The sequence below is a fragment of the Neolamprologus multifasciatus genome, chromosome 7 (assembly GCF_963576455.1).
Source record: "Neolamprologus multifasciatus chromosome 7, fNeoMul1.2, whole genome shotgun sequence".
Taxonomy (NCBI): domain Eukaryota; kingdom Metazoa; phylum Chordata; class Actinopteri; order Cichliformes; family Cichlidae; genus Neolamprologus; species Neolamprologus multifasciatus.
This window is the reverse complement of record NC_140445.1, coordinates 670513-688716: the sequence shown is the minus strand read 5'-3', so window position 1 is coordinate 688716 and position 18204 is coordinate 670513. Positions and strand designations below refer to the sequence as shown.

Below are 18204 nucleotides of genomic sequence, written 5' to 3'. Positions count from 1 at the left end.
ATAACTAACATCTTTATTTTTATGACTCGTTTGGGTTCCTATCTGCTGTTTAGTGAATGATCTCTGTCATCTGCACTGATTCCCACCCACAGTCAGGCAGTGTGGTTCAGGCCTGATTATTAAAGAATCTGAAGGGTGGAGCAGAGTGTGTACAGTGCTGGAGCACAGCCAGGATGTACTCAGGGTCTAATCTGCTGCCCACAGTCACAGTTTTGTGGTAACTGCAGTATTAATCTATCAAACCCTCCTGATATAATGACTGCTTTCCTTTCACACACATGTCATGGTTGAGCAGCTTTATTTGGGTTGTTCTGACAGCTGAGTCTTTGTCCCGTTTCATCCTCGCTTTCACTGCACTGTGAGGCCTGTGCAGCAGATTAATGAGAGCCGAACAATGAGCGCTCATTTAAACGTTTGTACAGGTTTGTGTTTCCCGCCTTTTACCGCTCACACATTTTACAAAAGTTATAATTGAATGTTTTTCAGATAGACTTCCGGGCGAGCGGAGCGCCACACCAGCGAAAAACACAAAACAACCGGAAGCAGCACCAGTGTGATTGACAGGTGGGCCCACCCACTCACACTCAGCTACGCACCCTTAGTGGGCGGGGCCCCGCTACGTTGTTTGTGCTATTCGCTAAAGCACGTACGCTGAGACGTGACGTTTGACGCTGTGGCTGGCAGCCGCGCATGCGTGCGTATCTGTCAGTCAAAGGACTTTTAAATGGCCTCGCAGGCCCGGAGCCCCGGTGCTCGGTAATAACGCCGTTATTCAGGACATCAGCCCCGTGAATAGCGTGTCCGCGGGAGGCCCCCTGTGCCCGGCGGGGTCGACACTGTCCGGTCGGTGAAAATGAGCGACGAGGACGAAACCGCGCAGAGAGCGCGCCGCGGGTTCGAGGAGCTCTGCAGGGCGCTGAACATGGACGAGGAGGCGAGCGGGGAGGCGTGGGGGAACTACGAGAACATCAGCAGGAACTTCACCCTGGAGGTAAGCACGTTCACCTGGACAGGTGGCTCTGTGACGTGTTTCTGACTCGGCGTCCAAGGGCAGGGGCGTGTCCCCAGGGGGCGGGCGGAAGCCTCTTTAACTGTAGCGCTGTCGTTCTTCTGCAGCAACAAGTATCTGAATACTTTTACTCGAGTACTTCGGTGCCCTGCAGGGTGTTTCCTCCTCCATCAGGTGAAGGTGGTGTTTATGTTGCTCCGCCCAGCAGTCCGAGGTGTTGAACAGTAATAATGAAGAACTGTGCTACACTAATATCAGCATAACGAGTACTTTAAGTACTGTGTGTACTTGGAGTACAGTATGGCGGTTTATTTTACTTCAGTGACGGCTCTAAGTACACTGAGTGTGACCATTAAATGCCCAGGAACGCCTGAGGGGCGGGGCTTGTCGTCCCAGGCTGAGGTGCGGGGTACACCTGAAGTTATTTATTGGTGTTTTTAGTCACAGGAGGCTGTGTGTATTCTTACATTAGATCTGCTCAGGATGGGTTCAAACTCAGGTTCCTGAAGCTGAGTTGTTTTAGAAAAGCTCAGGTCCAGATGATGGAGGTCAGCCTCAGAGCGACGTCACAGCCGGAGCTCTCTGCTCAGCAAGTGTTCACTACCGAAGGGAACGAGAGGGAAGGAGATGAGAGTGCTGTCCGTCCCTCGATGCGTCCTTCGTCCTTTTAAATAAAAATCATATTTATTCATTAACGTCTGCAAAGCTTCCTGTCATCTGGTTTCCTGTCGCAGGGCAGCGAGCTGCACTGGTTGGCGTGCGCCCTCTACGTGGCCTGCAGGTCGTCTGTGCCCACGGTAGGAAAAGGCACGGCCGAGGGGAACTACGTCTCTCTGACCCGGATCCTGCGCTGCTCCGAGATGAGGTCGGTGCGCCCTTCTCCACCTTCACACCCACAGAAACACAGTCACTGATGACATAACGACACACGGCCAGGCAGGTAACCCAGGTGAAGAGAATCAGGGCGGGGCCAGCAGGCAGACCTTCAAAATAAAACAGGAAATAGACAAAAGACTATGAACACGAGAACCACTCAGACACACAAACAGCTGGAAACGAGCAGGAAAACTAAATATATCAGTTACAAAATATTTAAAATGATGAATAAATAAAAATAGAATAAAATGGAAACAATCACTATAATAAAAATTAAAATTAAAAAAAAGTTTTTAATTGTGTGATCATAACATGAAGCTGTAAACAAACAATGAGATTTATCTTAATTTATTTATTATAATAATTAATTAGTTAATTAATTTATTATAATTTATGTTAATCCATAAATCATCATCCAGGTGAAGAGAATCAGGGCGGGGCCAGCAGGCACAGTAACAGAGGCAGACCTTCAAAATAAAACAGGAAATAGACAAAAGACTATGAACGCGAGGGAACACGAGAACCACTCAGACACACAAACAGCTGGAAACGAGCAGGAAAACTAAATATATCAGTTACAAAATATTTAAAATGATGAATAAATAAAAATAGAATAAAATGGAAACAATCACTATAATAAAAATTAAAATTAAAAAAAAGCTGTAAACAAACAATGAGATTTATGTTCAGATATTTGTGATTTGGTCACTTTATCTGATCTGCATCAATAAATAAATAAGTAAATAAATAAAAAAGCAGATTTTATTTCCCAAAGCTCATGATCTAAAAACAAAAACAAAATAGAAATAAATAGAAACAAACAATAGACCCTGTCGGATGTGCGCTCTGTGAAGGGTTTAGAGGCGACCACGAGGTTTTTATTACGTCGTCTTCGTGGCTCACGTCCCCGCCCTCTGCTCCTCCTCAGCCTCATCGAGTTCTTCAGTAAGATGAAGAAGTGGCAGGACATGGCCGACCTGCCGCTGGACTTCCGTCAGAGCACCGACAAGCTGGAGAGGAACTTCATCGTGTCCGCCGTCATCTTCAAGAAGTACGTCCCCATCTTCAAATCCATCTTCAGGGCGCCGTCAGAGGAGCCGCCGCGAGTGCACCGCAGCCGCAAGCAGAGGTGGGACCGTGACCTCTGACCTCACCTTCACGCTAATCGCTCAGTATTCAGTCCTTTGGTGTTTGTTGGTGTGGTCGCCAGGCGGGGGCGGGTCTGCGGTGCTGCCTGGTAACCTACGTGCGCTCTTTGTTTTGCAGACGCCACCCGTGCACCGTGGCCGAAGTCTTCAACTTCTGCTGGGTGCTGTTTGTCCACGCCAAAGGTAAGCACTTCCTGTTTAATGATGTCAGAGAAGTCCGTCACAGCGCCCCCGGTGCAAACAACAGCTCGTCACAGACAGGTGGAGTTTTCCCGCTGTCGCTCACGTGCGTGCTGTTTCTCTGTTATTGTCGGGAGCTGCAGAAATGGGATAATCAATAATCAGACGCTTCAATCTCTTCTGCGTCCCAGCAGTCACTCAGCTGGGACGCCAGGTCTCGGCGTGCGGCTCACTTCCTGCTCTCGGCTCTGGTTCTGCACGCTAACGAGTCCAGTTTGCACCTCGATGACGGTTCTGCTTCTTCTTTCAGGGAACTTCCCGATGATCAGCGACGACCTGGTGAACTCGTACCACCTGCTGCTGTGCGCCCTCGACCTCGTCTTCACCAACGCCCTGCTGTGCAACGCCAGGAAGGACCTGCTGAACCCCGAGTTCAAAGGTGGCGTCCCGAGGCTGACGTACACATCGTTCCTGCCGCTGTTAACAGACGTGTGGTCCGCGCTCGGTTCAGGGTTTGGTTGCTATAGTAACGTCTCCGATTGTTTGAATCAATCATGTCGGCTGCAGAGGAAGCCTGCTTATCGCTCACCTGCAGCGTTGCGTCACACCTCAAATAAATCAAAGGTGGCGCCGGCAGCAGGCTGTGTCAGCGCTGCCCTCACTTCCTGTCGGGTTTCCTGTGCGCCCCTGTGAGGCCCCGAAACACCACGTGATCCCGTCAGGCACACACGCCTGCTTCGTTAAACGTCCACGAGCAGCGTTTCAGCATGAAACTAACATTTAAAGAAAGGTGCACGTTTAGAGGCTGCAGGGCGCGGTGCAGCCCGCTCAGGTGACACGAGACTGAAGGTTTGGGTTAAATACCTGCTGCAGGTATGAAATGAACTTCCTGTTAAACAGGAAGAAGGTCGTGCTGACTGAACTGGATTTTATTATCCTGGGATTGAATCAGCTGCAGTGAACCAGGAGCTGAACAATATTATCAACGCGACTGAGGAGGCGGAGCCTCCTGGGGCCGCTGTGGGGTTAACACACGAGGAATGAAAGTTTCAATGATGTTATCGTTAAAAATAAGTTTGTGTGTTGTCATGTCTCCATGGTAACGCTGTCTCTCCGGCCCACAGGCCTTCCTGAGGACTTCGGCACCAAGGACTTCCGGCCGGCCTCGGGCCCGTTCTGCTTCATGGAGCAGCTGTGCCGGCTGCACGACGGCCTGGTGCTGGAGGCCAAAGGGGTCAAAGAGCACTTCTGGAAACCCTTCATCAAGAAGCTCTTCCACAAGAGGGTGAGCCACCTCCTCCCACACCTGAGCAGGTGCCGGGCCTCGAGAGCCACGGCGAGCACTCCACGGGGTAACAGAAGAATGACGGGCGTGTGTTTCACTCGCGGCGTTAGTGAGGCTGTTGGAAAACTGCATGTTAGGGATCTGGGTCAAAGCAGAGGGGTCAAACATGAGGCCCGGGGACCAGAATCAGCCCAGCAAAGACTATGGTCCGGCCCACAGCACAGTCGGAGCAGCTTGGGGCTGAGACTGAGTGTGAGCCCCGTGTTGAACACATGTCAGGATGCAGTAAAGCGAGCGCGTCTTTAACATGTTGGCTGTTCGTCTGCAGAGCTCTGCTGATAAATCACATCAAACATCAGAAATCAAGTGTTATACGATTAAATGTAAATGACTAATAGTATGACGGTGGTTGGTTTGGTCACATAGAGCAGGTGCTTCGTACCTGCACAGGTAGGAACCATGTTGGCGCTACACTCAACTTCCTGTCGTGTTCGTTGGCAGATTCTCCGAGGAAAGGAGGACAGTCTGACCGGCTTCCTGGACCCCATGAACTTTGGAGACAGTCTGTAAGTCTGTGCTGGTTAGTTGGTGCTGTTTACCTGTAGCAGGGGGTAAACTAAAGACCCACGTGTTTCTGACTCCGCCCCCTGGATGTGGACGCCGCTGACTGCCCTCTGCTCTGATTCGCCCTCAGTTTGGCGCTCAGCCGCCTGTACGAGGAGCACGTTTTGGCCACGGGCAGCCTGGACGAGAGGATCTTCACCGGCGAGGGAGCGAGCGAGGACATTGGCACCCCGGGGCCCTGCCTGTGCGAGGGGGCGGAGAACCAGAACAGCGCCACCTTCAGGCTCCACACCAGCCTCGCTGTAAGACCTGACCTTGCCTCTTTTACGCTCTCTTATTGGTTTGCTTCCCACCTCGCTAACATGCCACCTCCCCCCCCCAGGCCTCGGCTCTGAAAGTCTCCACCCCACTGACGGGCAGGAAGTACGTGCAGGAGGGCAGCCTGGCGTCTCCGCTCTCCTCCGCCATGAAGAGCGTGGGGCGTCTCCACACGCTGCTGTCGGGCACCAAGCAGGGGCCGAGCGCCAAGCTGGCCGAGACGCTCAGGTACGTGTCAGCGTGTCTGACGTCGTCTTTAACTCTGACCCTTTCAACACGCCTGCTCTCGTTTCGCCCAGGAGCTGCGCCAGAGACCCAAGCAACGCCATCAGCCGGCGCCTGAACGACATGTTCGACGTCTTCTCCCAGCACTACGAGGACGGCGCCACAGACGGGGGCAGGGCCATGGGCAAAGGTATGCACGTAGCCTCGCATCACTGCACAGGAGCGACCTGCTGTGACCGAGTAACGTTTGTCCTCGCAGACATGGCGGTGAAGTACTTCCACCTGGCAGAGGCGCTCTACTACAGGATCTTGGAGTCAGTCATCGAGAGAGAGAAGATGATTCTGGGCGACGCCGACCTGTCTGTGAGGGAAAAACACTTTTTTCTATTTTCAGAGCAACTTTGCATGAGTCACAGATCAGAATAATCCTTCTTTATGTCAGCCTCCATCACTGCTTCATCTGCTTCCTGTTTGAATCTGCTCGTTCAGATGAGCTCCTCGGCACACTTACAGTTTTACTCAGATTATCTCACATGTAGCCGTGTACTGATAAAGTCATCTTATAGAGTGTGTGTGTGTGTGTGTGTGTGTGTGTTGCAGTGTATTCTGGAGCAGGATATCTTCCACCGCTCTCTGCTCGCCTGCTGCTTGGAGATCGTCATCTTCTCCTACAGACCTCCTGGAGATTTCCCCAACGTGCTCGGCATCTTCCAGCTGCCTGCCTATCACTTCTACAAGGTATCAATACGCCCTCATCAAAAAGTAGATCCTAACAAGGTTTGTTTTTCAGAAAACGCCAGATGTTTGGATGGATGATGGATGATGTTTGGATGGATGATGGATGATGTTTGGATGGATGATGGATGATGTTTGGATGGATGATGAATGATGATTGGATGGATGGTGGATGATGTTTGGATGGATGATGGATAATGTTTGGATGGATGATGTTTGGATGGATGATGGATGATGATTGGATGGATGGATGATGGATGATGTTTGGATGGATGATGGATGAGGATTGGATGGATGATGATTGGATGGGTGATGGATGATGATTGGATGGATGATGGATGATGTTTGGATGGATGATGGATGATGTTTGGATGGATGATGGATGAGGATTGGATGGATGATGATTGGATGGGTGATGGATGATGATTGGATGGATGATGGATAATGTTTGGATGGATGATGGATGATGATTGGATGGATGATGGATGATGTTTGGATGGATGATGGATGATGTTTGGATGGATGATGGATGATGATTGGATGGATGATGATTGGATGGATGATGGATGATGATTGATATGATGGATGATGATTGGATGGATGATGATTGGATGGATGATGGATGATGTTTGGATGGATGATGGATGATGTTTGGATGGATGATGGCTGATGATTGGATGGATGATGGATGATGGATGATGATTGGATGGATGATGATGATTGGATGGATGATGGATGATGGATGATGATTGGATGGATGATGTTTGGATGGATGATGGATGGATGGATGATGGATGATGTTTGGATGGATGATGATTGGATGGATGATGATTGGATGGATGATGGATGATGTTTGGATGGATGATGGATGATGATTGGATGGATGATGGATGATGATTGGATGGATGATGGATGATGGATGATGTTCGGATGGATGATGGATGATGATTGGATGGATGGATGATGGATGATGTTTGGATGGATGATGGATGATGATTGGATGGATGATGGATGATGTTTGGATGGATGATGGATGATGTTTGGATGGATGATGATTGGATGGATGATGGATGATGATTGGATGGATGATGGATGATGATTGGATGGATGATGATTGGATGGATGATGGATGATGATTGGATGGATGATGTTTGGATGGATGATGGATGATGTTTGGATGGATGATGGATGAGGATTGGATGGATGATGTTTGGATGGATGATGGATGATGATTGGATGGATGGATGATGGATGATGTTTGGATGGATGATGATTGGATGGATGATGGATGATGTTTGGATGGATGATGATTGGATGGGTGATGGATGATGATTGATATGATGGATGATGATTGGATGGATGATGGATGATGTTTGGATGGATGATGGATGATGTTTGGATGGATGATGGATGATGATTGGATGGATGATGATTGGATGGATGATGATTGGATGGATGATGATTGGATGGATGATGATGGATGGATGATGATTGGATGGATGATGATTGGATGGATGATGGATGATGATTGGATGGATGATGGATGATGTTTGGATGGATGATGGATGGATGGATGATGGATGATGTTTGGATGGATGATGTTTGGATGGATGATGATTGGATGGATGATGATTGGATGGATGATGGATGATGGATGATGATTGGATTGATGATGGATGATGTTCGGATGGATGATGGATGATGATTGGATGGATGATGTTTGGATGGATGATGGATGATGATTGGATGGATGATGTTTGGATGGATGATGGATGATGATTGGATGGATGGATGATGGATGATGTTTGGATGGATGATGGATGATGATTGGATGGATGATGGATGATGTTTGGATGGATGATGGATGATGTTTGGATGGATGATGATTGGATGGATGATGGATGATGATTGGATGGATGATGGATGATGATTGGATGGATGATGATTGGATGGATGATGGATGATGATTGGATGGATGATGGATAATATTCGGATGGATGATGGATGATGATTGGATGGATGATGTTTGGATGGATGATGGATGATGATTGGATGGATGATGTTTGGATGGATGATGGATGATGTTTGGATGGATGATGGATGAGGATTGGATGGATGATGTTTGGATGGATGATGGATGATGATTGGATGGATGGATGATGGATGATGTTTGGATGGATGATGATTGGATGGATGATGGATGATGTTTGGATGGATGATGATTGGATGGGTGATGGATGATGATTGATATGATGGATGATGATTGGATGGATGATGGATGATGTTTGGATGGATGATGGATGATGTTTGGATGGATGATGGATGATGATTGGATGGATGATGATTGGATGGATGATGATTGGATGGATGATGATGGATGGATGATGATTGGATGGATGATGATTGGATGGATGATGGATGATGATTGGATGGATGATGGATGATGTTTGGATGGATGATGGATGGATGGATGATGGATGATGTTTGGATGGATGATGATTGGATGGATGATGATTGGATGGATGATGGATGATGATTGGATGGATGATGGATGATGTTTGGATGGATGATGGATGGATGGATGATGGATGATGTTTGGATGGATGATGTTTGGATGGATGATGGATGATGATTGGATGGATGATGATTGGATGGATGATGGATGATGATTGCATGGATGATGATTGGATGGATGATGGATGATGATTGGATGGATGATGGATGATGTTCGGATGGATGATGGATGATGATTGGATGGATGATGTTTGGATGGATGATGGATGATGATTGGATGGATGATGCATGATGTTTGGATGGATGACGGATGAACAGTTGGATGAAGAAGGCTTGTCGTCTGTCTCTGCAGGTGATTGAGGTGCTGGTACGGGCGGAGCAGGGTCTGTTTCGAGAGGTGGTGAAGCACCTGAACCAGGTGGAGGAGCAGGTCCTGGAGAGTCTGGCCTGGACTGGCGATTCCCCGCTGTGGGAGAGCCTCCGTGGGGCCAAAGACCACGCCCCCAGCTGCCAGGAGGTCCGTCCATGTTGGATGATATACGTGTCAGTGTTTCCTTCTTTGTGCTTTTTTGTTCGTGTGTCCTGAGGTCAAATGTAACTGCAGACCTTCGTGTTTGGTGGTTTCTGACTCTGGTGAATAAAACCTGCAGGAGGCCTCGCTGTGATCAGCTGATTCTGGTCTTGTTGATCCGTAAAAACGTCCCGCCTGCTGCGTGAAAGTCTCGTCCTCGCTTCTCCTCTTCTTGTTTGGCTGAACAAAGTTTCAGGTGTTTCATCAGCAGGTGTGTGTGTTTCAGGTGATGCCTCCTCAGTACCTGGAGCAGCAGGATGAGAGCAGCTCCGGCAGCGTTCCCGTCACTCCGGTCAGCCACGGCGCCGAGCTCAGCAGCAGCAGCACGCTCAAAGGTCACACACCTGATACCTGTCACATCTGCTCACTGTGTGTGTGACTTCTGATGCGGCTAAAGGACTCTTGGAGCTCATTGGCCCTCCTCTTCCTCCTACAGGTGTGTCCCCCTCCCCAACCACCCTGTTGGACCGTTACAGCTCACCGCCGGCCAGCACGGCTCGCCGCCGTCTCTTTGTTGACCCCGTGGACAGCGAGCCCGGCCTCGCCTCCAGTGGCTCCGCCAGCACTGCTGTCGCCAAGCCCACCCAGGCGAGCCTCGTCACGGCCATCCCGGCGGGGCAGACTGTGGTCACTATGGCAACTGCCACCGTGACTGCCAACAACGGGCAGACAGTGACCATCCCGGTGCAGGGTGAGGGTCAGAAAACACGAGCCCGAAGGTGAGAAACGGCACGCTCTGACCTTTGACCTCTCTGCAGGGATAGCCAATGAGAGCGGAGGGATTACCTTCATCCCGGTGCAGGTGAGCGTGACAGGACAGGCTGGTGCCGCTCTGCAGCCGCTGCCCCCGCAGGCGCTTGCCGGCACCATCGCCGTCCAACCAGCCACTGTCAAGCCGGCCCCTAAACCGGCTGGCGGCGCGCTGAGGAAGGGCTCGCTGTCACTGTTCTTCAGGAAGGTACGTGCTCGTGCACATGCTCAGTGCGGCTTCCGCTGTGTAGGTGTGATTCGTTTACCTGCGGCGTTTCCTCCCAGGTGTACCACCTCGCCAGCGTTCGCCTCCGAGACCTGTGCGCCCGGCTGGACATCATGCCGGAGCTCCGGAGGAAGATCTGGACCTGCTTCGAGTACTCGCTGGTCCACTGCACGGACATGATGATGGACCGACACCTGGACCAGCTCCTCATGTGTGCCGTCTACGTCATGGCCAAGGTCAGTCAGGCTCTTCATCATCGTGACAACGAGCTCAGAGATAAAGGTAGATGTTCAGAGACTCACAAAGAAGAAGAGCAGGTTCAGTTCAGAAAGGCCAGAGGTGTCCCACCTTCACCTGCAGGAGCTTTGAAGGGTTAACTCTCTGCCTCCAGCTTTACTGTCACTCAGCTCTTGACTCTCTGGTAACAGGAAGCTGAGCACGCTTGTTTTCAGCTTTTCTGCTCGTCTTTGACTTGGTGCTGCAGGAGGAACGTCTCTGTGAGCTCTGTGCTCCAGTAACATGAGACCTGTTTGCTTCTGTCAGGTGACCAAAGAGGACAGATCCTTCCAGAACATCATGAAGTGTTACCGCTCTCAGCCTCAGGCCAGCAGCAATGTAAGGAACTCTTCCTCCCTCCAGCTTGCTGTGTGAGGAAAAACGAGGGGTGACGAGCTGCTGCTGATGTTCTCCGATGTTCTGTGTTCGTGTTTCAGGTCTACAGGAGCGTGCTGATCTCAGGGAGGAAGAGGCGTCACTCCAGCACCAACAAACCGAACCCGCTCACAGACGGCAGCCAGGATGCAGGTACAGACACATGACCTCATCCCGAGGTTGACCTCCCTGAGCATGCTCATTCGGTTCAAACGTGTGGAAACATCAACTCCGTTAGCAGTGTGTTAGCGTGTGTGTTATTCTGTGTGTTCGCTGTGAGTGTTAGCGGTGTGTGTTAGCAGTGTGTGTTAGCTGTGAGTGTTAGCAGTGTGTATTAGCTGTGAGTGTTAGCAGTGTGTGTTATTCTGTGTGTGTTAGCTGTGAGTGTTAGCAGTGTGTATTAGCTGTGAGTGTTAGCAGTGTGTGTTAGCTGTGAGTGTTAGCAGTGTGTGTTAGCTGTGAGTGTTATTCTGTGTTTTAGCAGTGTGTATTAGCTTTGAGTGTTAGAAGTGTGTGTTAGCTGTGAGTGTTAGCAGTGTGTGTTAGCTGTGAGTGTTAGCAGTGTGTGTTAGCTGTGAGTGTTAGCAGTGTGTGTTAGCTGTGAGTGTTATTCTGTGTTTTAGCAGTGTGTATTAGCTTTGAGTGTTAGCAGTGTGTGTTAGCATGTGTGTTATTCTGTGTTTTAGCAGTGTGTGTTAGCTGTGAGTGTTAGCAGTGTGTATTAGCTGTGAGTGTTAGCAGTGTGTGTTATTCTGTGTGTGTTAGCTGTGAGTGTTAGCAGTGTGTATTAGCTGTGAGTGTTAGCAGTGTGTGTTAGCTGTGAGTGTTAGTGTTAGCTGTGAGTTTTAGCAGTGTGTATTAGCTGTGAGTGTTAGCAGTGTGTGTTAGCTGTGAGTGTTAGCAGTGTGTGTTAGCTGTAAGTGTTAGCACTGTGTGTTAGCGTGTGTGTTATTCTGTGTTTTAGCAGTGTGTGTTAGCAGTGTGTGTTAGCGTGTGTGTTATTCTGTGTTTTAGCAGTGTGTATTAGCTGTGAGTGTTAGCAGTGTGTGTTAGCGTGTGTGTTATTCTGTGTTTTAGCAGTGTGTATTAGCTGTGAGTGTTAGCAGTGTGTGTTAGCTGTGAGTGTTAGCAGTGTGTGTTAGCTGTAAGTGTTAGCACTGTGTGTTAGCGTGTGTGTTAGCAGTGTGTGTTATTCTGTGTGTGTTAGCTGTGAGTGTTAGCAGTGTGTATTGGCTGTGAGTGTTAGCAGTGTGTGTTAGCTGTGAGTGTTAGCAGTGTGTGTTAGCTGTGAGTTTTAGCAGTGTGTATTAGCTGTGAGTGTTAGCAGTGTGTGTTAGCTGTAAGTGTTAGCACTGTGTGTTAGCGTGTGTGTTATTCTGTGTTTTAGCAGTGTGTGTGTTAGCTGTGAGTGTTAGCAGTGTGTATTAGCTGTGAGTGTTAGCAGTGTGTGTTAGCGTGTGTGTTATTCTGTGTTTTAGCAGTGTGTGTTAGCAGTGTGTGTTAGCGTGTGTGTTATTCTGTGTTTTAGCAGTGTGTATTAGCTGTGAGTGTTAGCAGTGTGTGTTAGCGTGTGTGTTATTCTGTGTTTTAGCAGTGTGTATTAGCTGTGAGTGTTAGCAGTGTGTGTTAGCTGTAAGTGTTAGCACTGTGTGTTAGCGTGTGTGTTATTCTGTGTTTTAGCAGTGTGTGTGTTAGCTGTGAGTGTTAGCAGTGTGTATTAGCTGTGAGTGTTAGCAGTGTGTGTTAGCGTGTGTGTTATTCTGTGTTTTAGCAGTGTGTGTTAGCAGTGTGTGTTAGCGTGTGTGTTATTCTGTGTTTTAGCAGTGTGTATTAGCTGTGAGTGTTAGCAGTGTGTGTTAGCGTGTGTGTTATTCTGTGTTTTAGCAGTGTGTATTAGCTGTGAGTGTTAGCAGTGTGTGTTAGCTGTGAGTGTTAGCAGTGTGTGTTAGCTGTAAGTGTTAGCACTGTGTGTTAGCGTGTGTGTTATTCTGTGTTTTAGCAGTGTGTGTGTTAGCTGTGAGTGTTAGCAGTGTGTATTAGCTGTGAGTGTTAGCAGTGTGTGTTAGCGTGTGTGTTATTCTGTGTTTTTTAGCAGGTTGTGTTAGCAGTGTGTGTTAGCGTGTGTGTTATTCTGTGTTTTAGCAGTGTGTGTTAGCAGTGTGTGTTAGCGTGTGTGTTATTCTGTGTTTTAGCAGTGTGTGTTAGCTGTGAGTGTTAGCGTGCGTGTTAGAGGTGTATGTTAACATGCATGTTAGCAGTGAGTGTTAGTGTGGGTGTTATTCTATGTTTTAGAAGTGTGTGTTAACGGTGCATGTTAGCGTGCGTGTCAGGTGGTCTGGTTCAGTTACGATTATAAAAGCATTACAAAAGCATTCAGCCTTCAGTTTCTCACAGAGATCATTTTAAGCTCCTGCAGAAGAATCCGGTTGTTTTTTGGCGATGCTAACCTCAGGGTTAGCTTACAGACTCCACACCTGCGTCTCTCTGTCTGTTTATGCTGCTGCAAGCCACTTTGCAGCCCACGTCTGACCCGGATCGTCCCTTCCTGCTGTTTATGACGTTCATCAGTGTCTCGTGTCAATGACATGCTCTTGCTGTCAGCAGTTTCATCACTCAATCTGACGTGCTTCCTGTTTCCTGCTCAGGGGGAGATTTCAGACTCTGGTCGTGTCCAAATTCATGGGCTGCATCCTCCTGAGGACCCGGCCTTCGCGGTCTACGTGGGCCGGGTCCTCAGAAGGTCGGGTAGGTAGGAAGTAAACGGCTGTGGAAATTAGACGGTCTAGCCTTCTGATTAGCGTCACCGCTGTCTCGGTGGAGTTTAATAAACTCGCCGTCTGCTCCTTGCTGTCTAAAATATAACAGGACACTGGAGTAAACTCTCGACCGTCTCACACTTCTGTTTAATCAGTTTTCTGTCTGACGTTTAGTCAGCTGTGTAAAAACCAAGGAGGAACCCACCCGGGGGATTAATAAAGTTTAATTTTATCTAATCTAATCTAATAACTTTAATCTCAGCCAAACCGATTTACTCACAAACAAAACACTGAAAAAAGCCCAACAATAACATTTTTAGGTTGTCTAAGTGACTTATATATTACGTTTAACCCGAGTAGCGAAACTCTGCGGTGATCTGAACATGATGTACCGGGAGTTGTGCCGTTCTCGGCGGCTTCAGTGACCCTCGAGCTCCCGGCGAGCTATCGAGCTGGTGGGTAGCAGACGTCTCCGAAAACGTCGAAGCACTTTTGCAAATATGCGATATCTTGATAAACGAGCAGATATTTGATGTTTACACAGCTACTTTCTCGCCTGAAAATATGTTAAAAGTTTATTTTGTGACCCAGAAAGATTAGTAAGAGTCATATTAAAACTTAGTAGCGGCCGCCATTGTTGGAAACTGGAGTTTGTCTGGGCCGCGCTATGAATTCTGGGATATGGTGGGCCACGAAGGACACACCCGACCCATCCTTCAAATTCGGGGAAAAGGAGGACGCATTTGTCGGCTGCATTCGGAGGAGTCTACGAATTTGGACAGCCTTCGGCGCGTCGCTGTGACGTAATCGGTCTACAAATGCGGCCTCAGGAGGAAGCAGCCCATGAATTTGGACACGACCTCTGTGTTCTTGTAGCAGCAGCACAGCGTCGGCCATCTTTGTGTTCAGGTGCCGTCGTTGTGCTCTTACTCTGTTCTTCCTTCCAGCAGGTGGCGACGTCAGCCCGGTCCCTATTCGCTCCAGCAGCACCTTACCCACCCCCCAGCCCGGCAGCGCCCCCTCCACACCCACAAACACCTCCAACAAGACCTCGTGCACGTCCACCACCAACGCCGCGGAGGAGGAGCAGGAGCGAGGGGACCTCATCCACTTCTACAACAACGTGTACATCAAGCAGATGACGCCCTTCGCTCTGAAATACTCGCCAAACTCGCTGTCTGCAGGGGTACGTGGACTGAGCTGGGAGCCATTTAGCTGATCAATAACATTATTGATTATTAATGCAGCAGCTTAGTGTCTGTGAAGCTGACGATGAGACTTCTGGACCAAACATTTAAATTTGACTCATTTTAAATCCAAGATGTTTAAATATCAATAAATGTCATTAAAAAGGCTCCAACAGCACAAACAGCCCAGGCGGAGGCTGACGTAGGCCGACGGAGGCTGACGGAGGCTGACGTAGGCCGACGGAGGCTGACGTAGGCCGACGGAGGCTGACGTAGGCCGACGGAGGTTGACGTAGGCCGACGGTTGGGCGTGACAGCATCGTTGTCCTGACCTCTTTGTTTTTCTCGTGCTCAGGTCGAGACCCCCCCTCTGTGTCCGTACCCCTCCGTGAGGACCGGCTCTCCCCGCCGGATGCTTCTGTCCAGCAAACACTCCATCTACATCTCGCCTCACAAGGCAGGCTCCGCCCCCTCACTGATGACCCCCAGGGAAAAGATTCACTACTACATCTGCAGCAGCCCCCCCAACGTAAGCCCCCACACGAGTCACTGCTCACGTTCACAGCAGCTATTTTATCCGTAACGACGCGTTGACGCCGCGCCGTTTCTTCTCGTACTGAAACTTCCTCGTGTGTCTGAAACGTTTTCATGATTTTAAAATCTTCAGTGGTCAATTTACACTCGGCTTCTCCCGCCGCTGCCGTGCGCCGGCGCCGTTTTCTAACGAGACTCTCGCTCGTTAGAAAAACGAGCAAGAGTCTGTCGTACCTCTGAGGTGTACCTGGGCTTCCTGAGGTCAGAGGTCAGAGGTCCGTTTATAGCTTCACATGATGTTCAAACAGTTTATTATACAGGATACAGTTTGGCTTTTCAAAATAAAGTGTTCCTCTGATGTTTTCTGGAGAAACTGAGCGTAAAACCAGCTTCCTGTCCCAACAACGGTCGTCTCGAGGTGCTTCATCCTCTAACTTTATTTAAACAGTGAACACGGACACAGGTTAGCTGCAGCTCATCAATATTCAAGTGTTATTATTTAACATCCTTAAACAGGAAGTCAGATTATGGAGGGATTCCTGAAAGATAAAATGGTCCCCCCTGCAGGACGCCGTCGTCACCCTGAAACAGTTTAATAAACGAGCTCCGAGATCAAAGAGTCAGCAGTCTGAGCATGTGCAGCTCAGCCCAGCTTTGAACACTAATCTGTGACCTCTGACCCTTCAGCGTCTCCAGGAGATCAACAGCATGATCCGCACCGGAGAGACTCCGACCAGGAAGCGTGGCATGGCTCTGGAGGAGGGAGCCTCGCCCAAACGCGTCTGTCCCGACTCCAACGCTCTGATGCGCCGCCTGCAGGACGTCGCCAACGACCGCAGCTCCTCCCAGTGACGCACGCAAACAGACGGAGTGTTTTACTGTGAAGGAGCAGCTTCCTGTGTTTTAGTCGTATTTTCCTTTCTGTTTTTAACATTGATGTTTTAAATCTGTCAGTGTGGTCTTAAGCTTCGTGCGTGCTTCGTCTCCTTCGCTGTCCCATGTCTGTAAATACGTGTACAGAAGAGCAAAGAGAAGCTATTTAATGGAGCTCACAGCTGTAAGTTAAGTGCCTTTATTTTGTACTGTTTACATCCTGCAGGCGTTTCCTTGGTTACAGGCTCCTGATGTAAAAACAATAAACTGTGTGAACTGAGCCGGCTCCCTCTGTCTGTGTGAGTGTGGAAGGACGATGGGTGGAGACGCTGTTAGTGACATCAGAGAGGGGGCGTGGCTACAAAATGTTCAACATAACTCTGTGTTAGCTCGATCAACAGTCCAGTCGGGGGTCTGAGCGTGCTCAGACATTTTAAACCATCGCTGCAATCGTCACGTGGAAGTTATCAGAATCTGAGAGATGAAACGCCTCTGCTCCAGTTCCCACTCAGACGGGGACGCCGTTGACGTCTTCTGGCTTCACTTTATACCTGTTCACATCGTCCTCGACTGAGTTCTGTGCTTAGGTTAGTCTCACCTGGCTTCAATCCCAGACCAATGGGCAAGCAGAGACTCAACGGACCAGCTGTGACCTCCTGAGCATCTGGACCATTCAGATCCTGACTTTGTCATCAACCTGTTCTGGTCTGTAGGAGGCGAGCTGCCTGTTCCAGCAGTATGACATCATCTATGGTGACAAAAAGTTGTGTACTGACAGACGCTAAAAATGTTTTTAAAAACTTAAACTTTAATCGCTTATTCGTCAAATCCAGCTTCACAGCCAGAGTTACATCTGAGAGCAGCGTCCACGATGGAAACACAACTGAAACTCTAAACACGCGGGACAGGGATCACCAAAATAAAACAGGAAATAACACAAAGACAAGAGAAAAAGAGAACTAATAAATGTGGGATCATCAATAAGATTTTAATAAGAAAATAATTCTTGGGGGGAAAAGATAAAATATAACGAGTTTAATGATTAAAGAAAGTTAAAGTGTTCACGTGATCAGAAACAGCCACTCTGACACAGCGTCACTGAACACCTCTCACCAGCAGGGGGCAGCAGACCAAAGGGTCGAACTACATCTCTGCTCCAAAGTTCGAGTTACTGTAGAGTCGGCAACCTTTCTGATGATGAGTGCATCTAAAGTTTCCTCAGAAGTCAGTGTGCTGTATGATTGCATTAGCAATAAATGTAATAACGCTCTATATTAACAGTTACACACTTAATATAATAACGATATAGATTATTTGTTTGCAGATGTTGGCAGCTGTCAGCGAATAGTTTTAAGATATTTTGAAACAAAAAAACACTTTTTATCCATAACAGCAAATGAACTGAACAACAGAAAATACAAATGCTGTTTATGGTCTCCTCTGTGTGTGTGTGTGTGCGTGTGTGAGTCTGTGTGTGTGTGTGGGAGTGAAACTGCTTGTTCAGCTGCTCCTTCTTTGTATGATAAGAACAGAACAAGTCTTGTAGTGAACAACAGTCATCATGCAGTATTCTATCATATTATATAATATATGATATAAATATATAACTTATACGTTTAAACTCAGTACAATTCTCCATTGACACGCTCCTTTAACGACAGCTCGAATGAGCGACTTGTCTGGCGTTTCTTCTGTGGTGGCTTTCTGGATATTTCTGTGGTGTTTCAGCTGGTTCCTCCGATTCTGTCAGAAACAGAGGAGTGAAAGATTTACACCAAACCTTATTTGGATTATATTCATAA

The 18204-nt window shown here is 48.5% G+C and overlaps 1 protein-coding gene across 3 annotated transcripts; it reads left to right on the top strand.

The window, feature by feature from the left end:
• The first annotated feature begins 666 nt into the window (after positions 1-666).
• Positions 667-16682, top strand: rbl2 (retinoblastoma-like 2 (p130)). Of its 3 annotated transcripts, XM_085166051.1 has the most exons (22): positions 668-991; positions 1744-1874; positions 2814-3014; positions 3152-3216; positions 3524-3652; positions 4338-4498; positions 5000-5064; positions 5193-5364; positions 5445-5608; positions 5680-5795; positions 5865-5968; positions 6206-6343; positions 9207-9371; positions 9652-9760; positions 9862-10116; positions 10184-10383; positions 10461-10637; positions 10945-11016; positions 11115-11205; positions 14756-14994; positions 15351-15524; positions 16217-16682. In XM_085166051.1, the coding sequence occupies exons 1-22, from the start codon at positions 854-856 to the stop codon at positions 16379-16381; spliced, it is 3231 nt and encodes a 1076-aa protein (XP_085022177.1). In that variant the 5' UTR covers positions 668-853; the 3' UTR covers positions 16382-16682. The 3 variants fall into 3 exon arrangements, with proteins under 3 accessions (XP_085022176.1, XP_085022175.1, XP_085022177.1); XM_085166050.1 differs by having other exon boundaries at positions 667-991; positions 5680-5968; positions 14759-14994; XM_085166049.1 differs by having other exon boundaries at positions 667-991; positions 5680-5968.
• The last annotated feature ends 1522 nt before the right edge of the window (positions 16683-18204 follow it).